The sequence below is a fragment of the Aptenodytes patagonicus genome, chromosome 1, assembly GCF_965638725.1.
Source record: "Aptenodytes patagonicus chromosome 1, bAptPat1.pri.cur, whole genome shotgun sequence".
NCBI classification, from domain to species: Eukaryota; Metazoa; Chordata; class Aves; order Sphenisciformes; family Spheniscidae; genus Aptenodytes; species Aptenodytes patagonicus.
In genome coordinates, this window is record NC_134949.1 from 127,878,765 (window position 1) to 127,896,667 (window position 17,903).

A 17,903-nucleotide genomic window follows, 5' to 3' on the forward strand; every position below is an offset into this window, starting at 1 on the left:
TTTTAAGATGAAAAAAGGGGAGGTGGAAAATAAGAAGAGTAGGTAACGAAGGGAGTGTCCAGGGTGGAGTAAGAGAGATGCTGGGATATTGAGAAGCTGGAGAAGACAGAGGAGAAAGGGCTCATTCTTTCTTCTGCAGTAAAAGAAAGACACAATTTACCATTCCTGGCTTTGCCCGGGTATTTTGATAAATTAGCTCGATTCTCTGGTGCTTCTGACTCTGTGTTGATGACCATAATACAGAACGATTAGAGTCCTGTGTTCTAATATTAAAATCTATTGCAGAAGATCTATGGCACTGTATGCCTTTAAAAGCCCTTTATTGGTCTGTTTACCTCCATAAAGCTTGTTTCATGTTGAGTAAAAGCATTAGGCTGCATCTATGCATAATTTGTATTCCACCTGGGAGAAACTGTACTCATTTAGTGGAGCAATCAACAGCTCAACTGTCTGTTTTCAGGCACAAAGTTTTGGGTTTTTTTTCCAGTGATCATGAAAGTTCACAGTCATAATATAATGCCCAAATTTGCAGTGTTAAAAACTTGTTAAATTATCCATAATGCATATATCTAGTGCCCTAAATACTGCTTAAGGATGGTGATGTTGTTTGGTCTATACCTGCCTAAGCTCTCATTTCATCTCTACTGGGTTGGATTGAAAAGGTGACAGTGGTGTTGGGAGTCAGGAGAGACTAGGCACTGAATGGGGCTGGAGGTGCAATGCTAAATGCTTTCTGTAAGCGGCACCCCTAACTCCTCTCTCCATCTTCATTGTGTTTGTCAGAGTTGGTAATGCTGCTGGAATGGTGGTCAGGCACAGAGTGCACCTTGTTCTCAGACGAGGCCACGGTGAACACCTTTGGGAAAGAACACGTCATCATCATCTTGAATCACAACTTTGAAATTGACTTCTTGTGCGGCTGGACTATGACAGAGCGCTTCGGAGTGCTAGGGGTACGTGGGGCCATGAGCTTTCCCTTCATCTGGAGGACTATAGGTCTATTTAAAACCCATGCACATACAGTTTCTTTGCATTTGAGTTTCCAGATATAACTCCATCAACCCTTCGTCACCTTAACTTTAATGTCTTTGATCTCATTGTACAAATCAGCAAATGACATTTTTGGATTGTTACTTTTGTTTTTCTCCAAGAGTTCCAAAGTTCTTGCTAAGAGAGAGCTACTATATGTGCCCCTAATTGGCTGGACGTGGTACTTCCTTGAGATTGTTTTCTGCAAAAGGAAGTGGGAAGAAGACAGAGATACGGTTATTGAAGGATTAAAACGTTTGGCTGATTATCCTGAATATATGTGGGTAAGTGTCGAGTTCCTCCTCTAGTATCGACTGCTAGAAGCGGAATGGTGATGGAGATACTCATGTGGTACTGTAGCCTTATATATCAGGGGAGGGACTGCTCACTACTTCCTTCAAGCATCGTCAAGGAAAACCCGTGTTCTGTTTCAGGAGGTCTTTTGGGATATGGTGGTGAAGTGTTGCTCTGTTTGCCTGTTGGTAAGGGAAGTCATTTGGGAAACGGTTCAGAAGCTTGCATAGATGATTACAAGCTTGACGATAATTTATAAATCAGGCTTGTGTAATACTTGTTAATTTTGTCTGAACTTATTTTTACCTTTTTAAAAAAAAAAACAATAACAGCCCATATTTGACTCTAAATCTGTGTAACCTTAAGCTATGTTTTCTGACGTAGGCTAAAAAGACACCCAAACAAAAAAGTTTTTTCTGGAGAAGTGAGTGAATTGGGGGGGGGGGGGACAGGATGCACAGACCATGGATTTTGATAGGAAGTTCTTGTTAGTATGTTCATTGATCTGTGAAATTACAGGTTTCCCTAAAAGTCTTTATGAGAACATATGGCAAGCTTACATCTGCTTTTGCAGTTACGCTTTTCCTTTTTATTCTGACATTATTTCAAGTCAAGGTTGAAACATCTATATTTCATTATGTGCAATGTTCTTAGATTTTACTGCAGCAACGCAGTGGTATAATAAACCTATTAACCTTCTTTTAGCTTTGAATGCAAACTTCTGATAAATTTACTGGTTTGCTTTTATAGCAGCACATGTAATATACAGTTATTTGGCTCATAAAACATTTTAAGAGGCTTTTTGTGCATTTTAAGTGATTTTCCAATATTATCCAGTACAGCTTGTTAAAATGAATAGTGAAATAGTAAGCCTTAACTAGGACATTGTGAATGCGTCATTTGTGATTTTCTATCATTACAAAGATACAAAAAATAAGAATCTGGAGAATGTATTTTAAACTACTTAATTGCTTGAATATATGGATATGAACTACATTTAATATATCCTCCTGATCAGTGTTGGAAAAAATAAGAAAAAAACCCTACCAATTAAAAAAATCTCAAGACTGTACTTCAGTTGCAAATCTATACATTTTAATGATTCTACGACTGAGAACCAAGGACTAGTCTCTAGGGGAAACAACTAGAAAATATAAATGCAAAACGTAGTTAGCATTGATTATTTAAATGAAGACTTCCTGCTTGGTAATTTAAATCATGATTAAAATTGACTTAAGTAAATCAATTGCCTAATTTTTGTGCGTTCTAAATGCCACAATTAGGGGTCTCTGCGCAACCTTCCTTCGTGAGGTCTTTCTCACACGTGCACTGCAGCACAGTCTGTACCTCGCTCGCATACTTGGTCCAGAAGGATCACTGCGCCGTTGAGTAGAAGAGGGTGAGAATTTGGTATAGAAAGAGCTTGCATTGCAGACTGGGGTTGAGATTGCGGTGTTACACTCTGTACCTTGTGCTGTCCTCACCACTTGGTGGTGATGGTTGGTCAGATTTTCATAACGAACGTGCCTTCAAGGGCCAAATGAAGATTGCAGGACCAGCTCCCGTTCTCTCACTGCACTCTGGAAGGTCTAACTCTCGTGTCTATGGCTTTGCGGTTTTAACATTCGTTTAACTTACCTTTTGTGGTGCACAGTATGTGGATACACTAGAGAGAAAAAGTCAAGCAACCACAGCACTGACAAATAGCAGATGTATAGTGATGCATTCGACAAGTCTTTCTATTGAATTGCAACATTCCAGCGTTGCATGATACTGCTGTGAGAAAGTAGTAGCAGCCTGCTCTTCTCCCCGTCCCTTGCTTGCCAGGGATGCAGAGGTTTGTGTGTTCAAATGCAGCAATGTTTTCTATTGCTGGCGCAATGGGAATGATGTCCACCTTTCAAAAAGGCCAGGGATAAACAGAAATTCACCCTAGGGCCCTCAGAAGGGCTTGCTTTGTCTGCTCTTGGCTTTGCATTGCTTCTGGTCTCTCTCTCTCTCTCAACTAGAGCAGAGGCAATATGGAGGCTGGAGAAGGACAGATCGATGTTTTGTGCTGCCTGAAGTCAGTATGGGAGGATTTAAGTCTTTAATAGTTACTCAGGATACTACAGTCAGATTGGTGCCTTACGAGATGAACAAGGTAAAGCTTTTAGGGAAAGGCACCATTTTTTTATGAACACAACTGATACAGATGCAAAAAAAAAAAAAAAAAAGAAAAAAAACAGAAAAGCTTTCAGACAAACAAGTCTGTCTTCAGATGAGTAGTTCTGGTTGTACAGTACAAATTTTAAATGAGGCAGCTAGTGATTAATATGTTTTTTCCTCAAGTGGTCGTGTACTGATATTTGGATTGCTTTTTCTGATTTGTAGATTAGTCCATCACCAGCCAGCCAAAGCCTTCAGGGATTTTTCTTTTTTTAAGTAAATGTTTCAGGTATAACCATTTAGACTTTTTGTTGCCTTAAGTTTGGTACCAGTGTTGTTAAAATTAAATGTAATTGTAAATGAGTTGTGAGGTGGTGCTTATGCCTAATACTTGATCAAATGAGACAATTGACGTGTGTGCGCATGCATGGATGTATGCTTATCTTACACAAATTTTCAATATTCTGCTTGATTTCTTTTGATCTCAAGATGTCCTTGTTTTTGCCTTTTGTCTCGTCGTACTAGTTTCTCCTGTACTGTGAAGGAACTCGTTTTACAGAGACCAAGCATCGTATCAGCATGGAGGTAGCTGAATCCAAGGGGTTGCCTAAACTGAAATACCACCTGCTGCCCAGAACCAAAGGTTTCACCACTGCTGTCCAGTGTCTCAGGGGAACAGGTACTGGCAAGCTGCTACTTGTTCTTTGCATTAATTGTAATGTGTCGTTTAGTATACTCTGTGTAGCACAGTGTGGTATACTCTGTTGTTATATCTATTACATCCATTACAATTAGTGAGTTGGCAGTAATAAGCATTCAGCATGTCAGCTGTTAATTTGTGCCACATAACTCTCAGATACATCTTAAAAAATAATAAACCTTTCATGTATGTCATTGTTGCTTAGTTCATTGAGTTGTCTTGTGTTTTGATAACACACGTGCTACATAGATGGGAATGTGAGGTGGCTGATACAGATAAATACAACATGTAAACACAAAGTAGTGAAGGACTCTGCTACCTGACATCATTAATGCAAGGCTTGCACAAGGCCCTGTTGCTGTCTAATGCAAGGTTGCCGGCATGCTAGAATTGCTGATATAACAGCCATATTTTCTTTTTTGTAACAGTTTCAGCAGTGTACGATGTAACACTAAATTTCAGAGGAAACAAGAACCCGTCTTTATTAGGAATTCTTTATGGAAAGAAATATGAAGCAGATATGTGTGTAAGGTGAGCATTTCATGATGGAGGTGAGCCCTAAGATGCATGCTTTGGCATGCTGAAGTGTATTCAGATTTTACAGGGTAATGTCCTTTGCTGTAGTCCCCTTCTCCTTGTCCTTCAGGCTTCTTTGCAGGCTACAAAGACCTCCCCGTTTCCCCCCTGCTTCAGTTCGCTTTCATGTGTGAGATCCCATGATATCACCCAGCAAGTCAGAAAGCACTGGGCAGACTTTTTAAGCCTGGGTATGACCACATTGTTGTTCCGGGGTTTCCCCAAGTTTTGTGCAGTTGAGGGCACTAGTCCACGTTTTTCCTTTCTCTGCTGGGAGCAGAAAACCAACTGTTCTGCCCCCTTCCCAGTCCCCTGCAAGCATATGCATGGTATAAATAGCCTGTCCAACATGAGTAGTCTCTTGTAGTAAATGGTGTAAAGCTCCTTACTGTGCCAGTTTCTCCCCTTCTCTCACATGGTTTGATGAGCAGATTAGAAGTTAAATAATGCTGAAATTCAGACATCGTATGAATGAGGTGGTACATTCCTCACATTGCTCATCACTTTTTTGCCTGAAAGAGTAACTGCTGACACCTGACTCCATGCAGCACGTACACATGTGCATGCACACACACACACGCTTTCTCTTTCTTGCTTTCTCCTTGTTGCCTTCTGCTTTAAAGGCTTCCTTGTGATGATAAAAACTACCAACCCTTTCCTGTTGAATTTCTTCTTTTCCCTTTTATGTTTGGACCTGACAAATGACCTCGTTGTTCTTTCCGCAGTTCTTTTGACAGTTCAATTCTGCTTCTCTGAGAACTTCACCCACACTTTGGAAAACATTGCTACATTCTGGTGATGAGGTTGATGTTTGGTTTATTAAAACAAACAAACAAACAAAGCCTTGCTACTTCCCCCCCACTTTTCCCCTCCAGCCATGGGTCTGTGCATTGCAGATGTGTGGCACTGGCTCTATACATTGTCCTTCTACAGGACAGGTGTGTCTTACCAGAGCCTCCAAGGGTGAAAGACTTTGTAGGGAATCACACTGATTATCCATTGTGTCAACGTATAGCAGCAACAGTTTTGTGGAAGAAATGCTATCCCAGGGGAGGCAGAGTGCTGCAGCCCTAATGGGGAAGGGAAGGACACGTGTTCCAGTTCTGTTCTCAGATACTGCAACTTCCACAACATTTTAGTCTTTCAGCTGGAAAGAAGGCTTCGGAGGTGATGGGGAGAGAGATGGGGTCACTCATTTGCAAGGGGTTTCATTTTGACTATTTGCACTTGCCAGACATATTCCTGATGAGGAAAGTGAGCAGACAACTTACCAGCTAGCAAAGCAGCTGGTCAGGCGGTTGCCACCTGTAATTCCATACTGATGGCAGATGCATGTAGCATCTAGCTAGATCTGGGGTGCATATGTATGGATGTACATCTCTATAATTATATATTGAAGAGCAGCTGCATTCAGTTAAATATCCTATGGCTTGCTAATGGAGATGCAAGTTAGTTTTATTTATTGGTGAGGTAGTGGGAGGAAAGAAGAGAAATATAGTTTTCAATAGTCATTAGAAGAGGTTTGGGCTCATAAAATTCTGTTGAGGATGATGTTGCCAGATAAAATTACTAATTGTACCCTATGTCGTGGTTTAATCTCAGCCGGCAACTGAGCACCACGCAGCCGCTCGCTCACTCCCCCCCTGCCCCAGTGGGATGGGGGAGAGAATTGGAAGAGCACAAGTGAGAAAAACTCATGGGTTGAGATAAAAACAGTTTAATAATTGAAATAAAGTAATAATAATAATGTAATAATAATAATAATACACAAAGCAAGTGATGCACAGTGCAATTGCTCACCACCCGCCGACCGATGCCCAGCCAGTCCCCGAGCAGCGGCCCCCCCAGCCAGCTTGCCCCAATTTATGTACTGAGCATGACGTCACATGGTATGGCATGTCCCTGGGGCCAGTTTGGGTCAGCTGTCCTGGCTGTGCCCCCTCCCAGCTTCTTGTGCACCTTCAGCCTTCTCAGTCGGTAGAGCATGGGAAGCTGGAAAGCCCTTGACTAGTGTAAGCACTACTTAGCAACAACTAAAACATCGGTGTGTTATCAACATTATTCTCATCCTAAATCCAACACACAGCACTGTACCAGCTACTAGGAAGGAAATTAACTCTATCCCTGCCGAAACCAGGACACCCTATTAAAGAAACTAATGACTATGTTCAGATAATTTTGATTTAAAACATGTTTGTGGACTGAATCAACATTCTCAGGATGCTTTTCTACACTTGAAGCTTTTTCTCTGTTTTGGAGAGGAAGCTATGAGAATAAGGAAACTATTTTTACAGGTTTTTTGCTGAAAATTGAACGTGTCCTTAATATGCCAGCAGACTTAGCTCAGAGAAAGGAAGCATGTAAGCTCTTGTTCTTGGTATATGCGTATGCAGTTACCTGTGCAGAGGTAAGAAGCTTAGCTCTCTGCAAAGGATCCAGTCTTTCTCCTGAGTGGCTCCAGAGAAAATAATCAGCTAAATGACCAAATGTTATTGCTGTGAGTACCCTCTAGTGGTGACAACTTTACTAGAGAGCTTTCAGGAAATGACTTTTTACTGAGCTTTTATTGAGCGTTATTTATATTAATTGAGCAGCTCCTGCTGTTAGAGCTAATGAAAGTAAATCTGTAAAATCTGGTGTTCAATTCATTTATAGGATGCAGAAATTATTAGAAATGTATTAGAATATCTTCCCTCTGCTGCTGCAGACTCGAAGGCTTTAGTTCGTACTGCGGAAATACATTCCCCGGTTGGGCAGCAGCAAATAAGTTGTATCTGGGATCACTGTGTCTAGAGCCCTCCCAGAGGTCACCCTTCTGTTCTTACTGCCCTGCTGTAAGAGGGCCCTGATAGAGTCCAAGTGTTGCCAAAATACATTCGAGCTGAGGGTAAGGTGTGTGCCTGCCCTCTACAGACTGAGCAACTTCTTTCTGAATTGAAACAGGACTGAGGTGTGTGCCACTGAGAAAGGAGACGATACATTTGTGGGCATGTTAGTGGTCTATCTCGGAAAATAAAAGAATGCAGGAAAATGGTTGGCTCTTCACCACTAGAAAGAGGCTCTTAAAAGGTGCCTGTTCTTGGTGAGGTCAGGTCAGTACCTGGAGCTGGGCACAATTTTCATATGCACCCAGAACTGCATGCCTCAATCTGTAGGGCTGGAGAGGCACGGAGAGAGAAGTGCAGTCGCTGTAGAAGAAGATGTTTTCCTTAGAGTTGGTACGAAGTGGATTTTTAACCACCCCTCCCATTCCTTCCAAAATGGGGTTTTCACTAACAAAATGTAACAGACAATTATCCTGGGGTTTGCCGCTTGCTTGTCTTTTCCCAGCCCTGGATGCCTCAGTCTGAGGTCACTGGGAATCAACTGGTGGCGGTTCTGGTGAAGGAAGAAGAGTGTTTGAATGGGAAATGCTTGTTTTACTAATGTGCTCTGAAATCGATAGGAGCTTGTACAGTTTCTTTTGTCTTAGGAGTCTGAGTTTTAGGTGGAGAATCGGGTGTTATTTAAGTCCCAGTTCTGTGCATTTAAGACCTCTGCCATCAGTGACAGTATTACCTGTTAGCTTATGCCCTTCATTGAATGGAAGATCTTCCCTACTAGAGGTCTAAAGTCAACTACCTGGATTTTCCCTTAATTCTTTTTTTTTTTTCTTTTTTAATCTCTCTACTAAACTAGGAGATTTCCTCTGGAAGATATCCCTCAAGATGAAAAGGAAGCTGCAAACTGGCTTCATAAGCTTTACCAGGAAAAGGTAAACAGCTTTGCTTTCTTTTCTCTCTTTTGGGACTTTCACAGGGGTAGTGCATTAAGGCACTGAGTAATGCACACTCTTGCACTGGATGGAGAGAAGAGATGGAAATATTATGTATAATTTGGCAGCCATCCCTCAAACTACTGGAAGGAGCATTACAGAAGAGGCCCTGGGCCGCAGAGGGCTGGCTAGTGAGTAGGTCTCAAATTGCTGGGAAGCACAATGGGATTCAGAGATATGCCTGAGTTGCGGAAGACTAATAGCAATCCACCATCTTCCATATTCTTCAGCTCTTGGGTCTCTGTCATACATTTCTAAAAGCTCCATTTTCCCTGTGGGTGCATTTAGGCACTCAAGAAGAGTGATAACTGTATGTCAGGGACAGCCGGTCCTGGTTCTTAGCTGCAATTGTCCTTTGCTTTCATGTTTCTTCCACTGTCACTTTCTCTGCCTCCTGGTAATACCTCTGCAGTGGTGTGTGACATGGTACAGACAGTTCCTGGGATCTGCTGCCAGGGACTGATGTAGCACGTGGCCAGCATGCCTTCAAACGGCTCAAAGCTTTTCCTTGTGTCTTGTCTTTTTTTTTTACCTTAGATGGTTAATTTTTTGACCACAGATTTAACAGTTCTGTGGGGAGGAGGCAAGAACTGTAATTAATGTTGCCCAGCCCTAACTGGTGGATTGTTGAACTTGAAATGTGTATTTTGATTTTTGTGTTGCTTATCTTTGTGGGAAAACAGAGGAGCACAGAAACTTTACCTGTCTTGGGCTTTCTTCTGCTATGATAACCTGTGCTGCAGCATTTCCAAGCTTACGCTTAGTCTGTATGTAGGCAGCAGATTGTTTGTAAGAAATAAGAAATAGCCAGACTTGAGCCATCCTTCGCAATGGCTTGGAAACCTTTACAGAACATTCTTACAAACTGAGGGAAGAACGTGGGCATGCTGCTCCTTTGAGTGATGTGTTTCATCATTGCACCTCTCTGCAGGCTCAGCTCAGGATGCAACTGCTCTGTTGAAGTCTTGGGGTTATGGCTAGCACAGTGCTGTCTCTGCTGGTTAGCTTGTGCTTTGCCTTCCTCTTCTGGCTGTATAGACAGCATTTTTCTGCTCTGCTTTGCTAAATCATGCTGACCTTTTTGGAAGTAAAAACGGGAAGAAAAAGCATCCCGCAAAGAGGCAGGTAGTCTGAATTGGCCTCTGGCTTGACACTGCCCTAAATTCCTAAGCAATTAGGAGAAGAGATGAAGGTATTTGGTAGTGGAGAGGCTGATACGGTTTCAGTTTCTGATGGTGGCCAAGATTGCCTTCAAAGGGCTAATACGGTAGCCTTGGCGGTCAACAGAAATGCCCCAATAAATGACAGCAGATGGGAATGGATGCTGTGTACTCTTGACGGGTATTTACCACAGATACTGTCCTTCACTTTGTCCTGGAGTTGACTAGTCTTGGATTGCTTGGCACAAACATTATGAACATGTTTTTTTCTATCTTCTCTTTCTCCCAGGATGCTTTGCAAGAGATGTATAATCAGGAAGGCATATTTCCTGGCCAGCAGTTTAAACCTCCTAGAAGACCGTGGACTCTCCTAAACTTTCTTTTTTGGGCCACAGTTCTCCTCTCTCCTCTCTTCACATTTGGCTTTGGAGTTTTTGCAAGTGGATCACCTCTCCTTATCCTTGCATTCCTGGGACTTGTTGGAGCAGGTAATAAAAGCAGAGAAGATGCTAAGCCCAGAGTGACATGTAACAGGATCCATTACCTCCAATAAGTTCTGTGTATTAATATGAATGGGGCTTGCAGAAGAGTACTTGGAGCTCACTCTGTAGTCTTTACATTGTATAGCATTTTTATTATTTCAAAAGCTTTAATCCAGGCAGGCTTGCCTTCATATCTTAGGCAGTATCTATAGCAATCAATAGCAAGTGAGTCTTGTAGCCTATTATTATGGTGCCTGAAGGAGAAAATACTCTTACTGCGCACCTTTTCTGTGAATTAAAAAAAACCCAACAAACACAAAACTAACCAAACATAAAAATCCCAACACACCCCCCTCCCAAACAAAAAACCCTAACACACACACACAAAAAAACCCCAAAACGAAATGGGGGGGGGGGGGGGGAGGGGTATGCTTCAGCATTCATACTACCTGTCCTGTTAATCAACATAGAAGCATTAATTATATTTTTAAATCTGGATTGTCCTCCTTGTTTATTGACATCTGACCTGTGATCTGTGTGCAGCCTCATACAGCGCACTGTTGGTCTGTAGTCACTACTGTCTTCAAGGATTGGGTTAACTCATGTTGGTTCTGCTTAGGTGTTTACATGTAACTTCCTAAATCCTTGAACTGGTTTTAATATGCCTCCCATTTCTCTGTTATATTTTAAAGCTTCCTTTGGAGTTCGTAGACTGATAGGAGTAACTGAAATAGAGAAAGGCTCCAGCTATGGCAACCAAGAATTCAAGAAAAAGGAATAACTGGCAGCTGCAGTTCAGCACGTATAACCAGACTATGGTATCCAATTAACTTCAGTTAAAAAACAACAACAAACACTTAGAAACTATCTTTTTCTTAATAACTGATGACTAATATTAATGAATAAAACTTGAGCCAAGAATGAAGAAGTTGGAGGCATCAACTGAAGAGAACGCATCAACTTTCTGCCTGTTTAAGGATTACTGTAGTCAAACTATGGGAGAAAATCCGGGGTGGGGTGGAAGAAGAAGCTAATATTTCTTGCTTTGTTGGGGGACTTGGGGGTGGGGGGAGGAAAAGAGGGCATTGGCTGTGGCCACGTGCATCTTCAGATGACTGAATACACTGGTTTCTGTCAGGAGCACTACACTCACTTTTACAACAGGAGCCATTGAATGTTTCCTCTTGCTAAAGCCAACGTAATGTTTGTTGATTTCCAACTTTTTTTTATTGATGAGCCAGGACAAAACAACCCTTCCTAAATTAATTGACAGATGTTCATTGGGTTAGAATCATTTTGGAAAGGCTGTGTTGTCATGGCTACAGATTAAATTCTATTTGTATGTTACACTGATACTTTTTATTTTCAGGCAACGTCTTAAAACTTCTGTAATGCGAGAGAACGGATAGTGGAGTTTGGAAGCAGGGCATTATTGATCAGCGCATACCGTAGAACAGATCCACTAGTATTAAAACAGTATAGAATTCTCATCATATCTCCTGCTAACTGCTCAAGGCTGTTTAATTTTGAAGTATTACTTCAGTCTTGAGTGTTGCTTGCCCTGTTTCACATCATACGTGTACGATAATCTTGACTCTGTTTGGGTTTGTTTTGTTTTCTGAATTAATGGTGACCGTGGGATTTGGAGTCGTGCAAAGAAGGAAATTTATTCAATTGTCCCGACGTTTTCTCCTTTTATTTCTGTTCGCATCTCTCATCGCCAAAGTCCAGTTCAGCCAACCTCTCTCAGTAAACCGGGAGGCAGCAGCAGAAATCAGCACAATAGTTTTCAAAATGTCGTCTTTTACAAAAATTTGAAAAGGAGAGGTCTGTAGCAATCAGATTTCAAATACTGCCATCTCTTGAACTTTTAATGAGAGTTTTTTGACATTGATTCAAATGGGGCCAGGATCTTACCCTGTGTGCTGTAATGATAGCGTGTGCTGCACTTCCTGCTTGGTCGTCCTTTAGATGTTAATGTGAAGTATATTGCAAGGTGAGCTGTGTTGTTAAGCGTTAGAAAGAGTATGGGGTCTCTTCAGGGATTTTAAATATCTTCAGTTTTGCTTGTGGACCTTTGGGTTTTTTCACTGAAAATTAGAGATCGGAATCATGGCTGTACCTGTCTTTTTTTTTTTCTTCTTCTTTTTTTCCCCTTTTTTCTTTTTTACAAACGCACATTCTGAGATTTTTGTAGATTGCTGCTGTATGCATAGCTGGAGAATTATTTGCAAACAGATGGGAACTACCCGTATGTTCAAGTCTGAAGGCCACGATCTGCATTTGGCTGTGCTCAGAAGTTGGTGAAATGGATTGCAGATCTACGGCTGAGGGCAGAAGCTGACCCTCGGGGTCTGTATTTTTAACCCAGCTGTCACTGGTTATTTATCTCACTTTTGTAAAGAGCAGATCTTATCAAAGCATTGGTCGTTATTTTCATCTTTGCTTTAGTAACCAAGATAAGAGAGTAATAATTTACCTTCTTTTCGTATTTACTCTAACTGTTGGAATGTAACCTCTTCTCCCACAGGTTTTTCTGTTTTCAAACACTGGAAGAGCAATTTTGTAACTTAGAAAAATATTTTACTTGGGGTCATTAATCACTGTTCTGTCATGCACTTGATTTTTATTTGTGGTCTTTTCAACAAGAGGATTTGAAGGATGACCTACATTGTTTGTCTCCTGTCAGACTCATCCTCACTGAATCATTGTACCCGTAGCCCCAGCGTTAGTATGTCATCTTTGTCCCCTCAATAAATCTTCCCTAAGATAGGGGATGCAAAACTGTTGTAAATGTTAGTGGAATTTGGAATATGCTTTGGGAATTGAGGAGAACAGAGCCTAGCCATGACTCTGTTTTCCTTGCTGGATGTTTTTGTACTCAGTCTTTAAATATGGTTAGGCTTCCAAATGCTGATAAATATAACTCTGACTTTTTTCCCTGTTTTTTAACCGGAGGACTAAAAGCAGTGGGCTTTTCTTTCTTTTCTTTATTCTTCCCCCCTCCCCCTTAAGTAATTCAGTAATGGATATAATTCTTGCTTCTTAGAAAGATGTTACAAATGCTGTATACTTGCTTCCTGAAGATGATGTGGAATAGATATAAATTGTACTGGCTTAGCAGAGTGAGGCTTGCAAAGCAGGCTGACCATTGACTATGTTTTATAATTATATTTTGAGCAGTATATTAATGGGCATGACAAGAATTTCACAAAATAAATCCCTTCTTAATGCTGAGAAGAGGGGAGATGCTTAAAGGAGAAGGGAATTAATAGCCTTTCTCTTTACAGGATTCTTTTCTCCTCTTAGTGCATGTAACTCCCTATTAGGAATCATGGGATTTAGTGCATGTACATCAAGGGGAGAATAATCAACATTTCGTATTTTCTTATCATAACTTATTAGTCATGCTTTCTTTTTGAAAATATAATAAATACATCATCAGTTACTTAAATTTTGCTCTTCTAAACAGACATATCAGTAGCTATTTGGAAAATTGAAATATACAGCAATGCACAAAACAGTACAAAACCAACACAAATCTCTTCATTCTGAATTTTATCTCCTCAAATAGGGGTTTTTTATACGCGCGCGCGCACGTACACAGAGTATAAATTAAAATGACTCGAAATAGCTGAAGTTAATGTCACTAATGAAGATTAGCAGGTGGCTTGGATTGGAAAAGCGAGCATAGATTTTATATCTTATTTTCTTCTGGTTTAATAGAATATAGCTTGTATATTTGACTACCAAGCCCTTTAAGAGCAATAATAAACAAAAATATATCATGTTTTTCGTCTTTTGCTTTTCAACCATGCTAGGTTTAATAAACTTATAGCTATAGGAGCATTTTCTCTCTCCACCTTTCAAAATTTTCATTTATTGCTTGATTGTTTAGACTAAATACCGTGTTCTCAAGTATGGACTTGCAAGCTGACTGCCACGGAGTTATGGTTCTCAGACGAATATGGACAGATGCTATGCTCTTGGCCTTGGCAGCGCTTGTCATTGTCATGAAGAACAATGGTGTTGCTCTCCAAGTGGGATTTGCAGTTCCCAGGTAGCATCATGTTGACCTACGTCTAAGAACCTGGTGCGAAAGCTCGGAGCCTGCTGGCATTGTGGCATCTCTCAGCTAGGAAGGCACAAAAAGCTGATGCTGAAGAAGGACCAGATAACTGGTATCCGGAGGTCTTGGCTCATAGGGATTACAGTTCTCTGTTGCTCATTGTGGGCTGAATGTGCTCTTGCAATTGACTTTGCGTCACTGAGCAAAATATCTGTCTCCGGCACAAAGAGTATGGGCAACGTTCCTTTGTTCTGCTTTAACTTATCTTGAAGGGCTCTACACTTAATTGATGACCAATGAATATGACTACTACCTTTGTCCTAACTGCCTAGTATTCACAGAAAAAGTGAGTGTCTGCTCACTTCCACGTGATACCACGTGTCTCCATCTACTGATGTCTGTATATTTGCTTGCCTGTATTTTCTGCAGATGGTTCGGTTACGACCTCTTAACTGGAACTTGGACCTTTCCAGTTCGACCAGTCCTATAGAAATCGTCTCACATAGCTGGGGTTTTGTCTTCCTGCATTTTGGCACTGGTTGACGTGCTCAGTAGGTCTGAAGTGACACAGTTGTGTTTAAGTTGTGTTAAGCGATAATGCAACTTTGCTGCTTCAGAGCAAAACTTTTATCAGGGAAGAGAAGTCCTTCCCAGGCCTGCTCACGTAGGCCATCACTACCTGGGAAGGGGTCCCTCTGGCATTGATGAAGCCGACAGAAGGGAGTTGGGACAAGGTCTTCACTAACAGTTGGAGTAACCAGCAAGCGGGGGTCACTGGACATCTGATAATTGCTAAAGGTACAGTTTCTGTCTGGGCCTACCCCAAAATCTGGTTTTGCTTCCTGTACATTTTGATGAAAGAAATGTGGGGTTGGAGGCTTTCCATAACGCTGAGTTCACACTGTGCAGAGTGTTTCAGATTGAAGACAGATAATATTCACATATTTTGGCATCTTGGAGAAGTATGTATTAAGAAGTCTAAGGCCAAGATTGGACAGACCTAGCCCAAGTGCGTTCCATCCAGATGCTGGCGGGCAATGCAGATAAAAGTGAAAAATCCGTTCCTAGATTTCCTTTGAAAACTGGATACACTGGTGTAGCTCACAGCATCTCCTGGATGCCCGTGTGCTTACGTCGCTTGGTGTGAAGTTTCTGGTTCACAGCAGACGATTACTCCACGTTCTGGTTGATGCCTGTGGAAAGAAGCCCATCCCCATAACGGTAATGCTGAATTTGTACTTTGACCCAGTTTGTCACAGCTACTCGTTTCCATATTCCTGAACTTTTTGATCCGTAATGGGCTGCTTCAGAGCTGAGTGAAGCGGGATTTGAAGCGGGTAACAGTCATGCTGAGGGCTGCAAGGTGCGTCGCTGGAAGGAGGAGGAACACCAACAGACCTGGCCAAATTCTTGCCCTGAGAAGATGGCGCAGTGGCCAGGAGCTTTGCAAACCAGAGATAAGCGTGTACGTGGGCAGGCAAACTCTGACTAATACGAATGTGAAACCTCCCTCTGACAACTTACGAGGCAGCCCTTGTCATGTTCACGTGATTGGGGTCAGAATTTGTCTTGAAGGGCTTATCTCCTTATTACACATGGCAACTCTTACTCTGCCACACTTCCCCCTTATTCATCTTGAAGACTAGTTTATCTGATTGTCTCAGCAATCTCTGCATCAAGATCCTTGGAGATTGTTGTTTGGGTTTGGGGGGTTTGGGGGTTTTTTTTACCTGCTGTGGTTTTGCGGGAAAACTTTCTGGAAGTCAGTGTTACAGGGTCTGCGCCACGTTTGGTAGCCACCAGAAAATGTCATGAAAATATTTCACACTTTGGAATTGGGAAGACAGTTGATTGGCATCCGTCAGCCAAACATGTCATGTTTCTCCTATCCTCAGCCTCTCTAGGTTTATGGAAAGCTGCCTTCAGTTTTCAAAACTGGGAAGAAAGTTAATTTGTTCACTTTCACTTCAGAGAGTGCTTGAGTGCAGCTGATTGTCTATTTCTAAAAAGCTTTACATTAGCAGAAGCAGCATTTTATCTTTTTAAGAGGAAATGTATTTTAAAAATAGGCACTTCAGCAGAAACTGGAATATAACAGTGCTTTTAAAATCTAAATTGGAAGTATTCTGTAGTATGGGGGCTACCACTACCAATTTGCAGTCTTAGACAAATTATATTTCTTTTTTTATTTTGGCCAAGATGTATTTTCAAGAAAAACACACCGATTTACTAGTCGCACTAAAATCTAATTTGCCAAGGGAGGAAGAGTGGGCAGCAGAGGCTAATCAGGAATTAATTTTTCTTTTCGCCCGAGGCATGAACTGGTTCTATGGACCTCCTTTATTACGTGCATGCGCATCTGTGCGGAGAGCCAAGCTGTGCCCCTTCGTGTTATGTCGCTTCAGCTTTGTCAGAGCTGTACCTTGTGACGACTGAATGCTACCTGCCTGAACGCCAGGCAGCCACTGTCAGCTGGCGTGTCGCTCACTCCTAAAGATCACCAGCAAGTACTGTAGCTTTAATGAAAGCCTTCTCTCTGAGAAAACTCACCATCCTTAACCTGATCCATTTGTTACAAACTTGTCATTTGGAGGGAAGTGTAAGTACCGGATGATCATTATTAGCCAAACCTAACGAGTAATAAAACTGTATACAGGGTACGCACTTACTGTGTATGTGTATATATTTTTGTACATTTTTACAGCTATTTCCTACACTTGCTTTTATGACGTTCAGAAGAGGCGCGCCTGAATCTGGTTAAAAACAAGAAGCTATTAAGAAAACCCAACCCTGTCACCTACTGTAGTTTCTACTAAGAACTGTGCCCAAACAAATACGCAGATTTACAGTGCTATGCAAATATTACTTTGTAAGTTGTCTCTTAAATTTTGCTCAAGTAGTTCACGCTGTTTTTACTGGGCTTTCAGAAAAAGATTAACGCAAAAGACTCATCTTGTAAAATAAAATAGCTTTGGCTGTGTGAAAGTACTGTATATTAGAATCTCATTCACGCTTTCAGTTGCTTATTTTAACTGTATGTGATTTTGTACATACTATGCTGGCATAGAGGGTTTTTTAATTGTGCTGAATGAAAAAGACTGACTGCCCAGCATCTGGTTTTTTGCAGTGTTACTGAGTAAGTAGCCGATAATGTAACTGGGAGATCTGCATCCTTTTCCTATTTGCCAGTCTGGTTTCTGTAACTAAACATGCACTAAGGGCTATTTTATTTTTGTTTTGGTTGGGTTTATTTCCGTTTACGCTTTTTGGTCTCAGTCCTGCAGATTGATCCATGCGAGGGCCACGTGTCTGCAGCGATAATCTGGGTGGATCGTTTTGTAGGGGCTGGGAGCCTGGGAGTGAAGAACAAGCTTAACCCTACGGCTGTTCCCTGCACTAAGCCAGTCATTGGGAACTGCAGACGGATGGTGCGTTACTGTAGCATTTCTAGAAGCAGCATATAAAGTTTTGCACGGTTCCTCCAAATGACCAGGATGGAGGGGAGGGATTCCTGAAGAATCCTCCAAAACAAACCTAAAGCTGTATGATCTGAGAAGTTGAGATTCCAGCAGGGTAAGCTGGCTGTACGGATAGGTGCTGCAGATTAAACCAATTTTGCAAATCTGACATC

General features: G+C 41.5%; 1 protein-coding gene across 9 annotated transcripts in view; it reads left to right on the forward strand.

Annotated features, from left to right (window-relative positions):
- Window positions 1-11,253, forward strand: part of AGPAT3 (1-acylglycerol-3-phosphate O-acyltransferase 3) — a 108,018-nt gene extending 96,765 nt beyond the window's left edge. For all 9 annotated transcript variants that reach the window (XM_076354907.1, XM_076354885.1, XM_076354877.1 and 6 more), the window contains 7 exons: window positions 784-953; window positions 1,152-1,313; window positions 3,997-4,150; window positions 4,600-4,702; window positions 8,426-8,501; window positions 10,011-10,209; window positions 10,896-11,253. In XM_076354907.1, the coding sequence (XP_076211022.1) occupies window positions 784-953; window positions 1,152-1,313; window positions 3,997-4,150; window positions 4,600-4,702; window positions 8,426-8,501; window positions 10,011-10,209; window positions 10,896-10,984 (953 nt within the window). In that variant the 3' untranslated portion in view covers window positions 10,985-11,253. The remainder of the gene's footprint in view (window positions 1-783; window positions 954-1,151; window positions 1,314-3,996; window positions 4,151-4,599; window positions 4,703-8,425; window positions 8,502-10,010; window positions 10,210-10,895) is intronic.
- The last annotated feature ends 6,650 nt before the right edge of the window (window positions 11,254-17,903 follow it).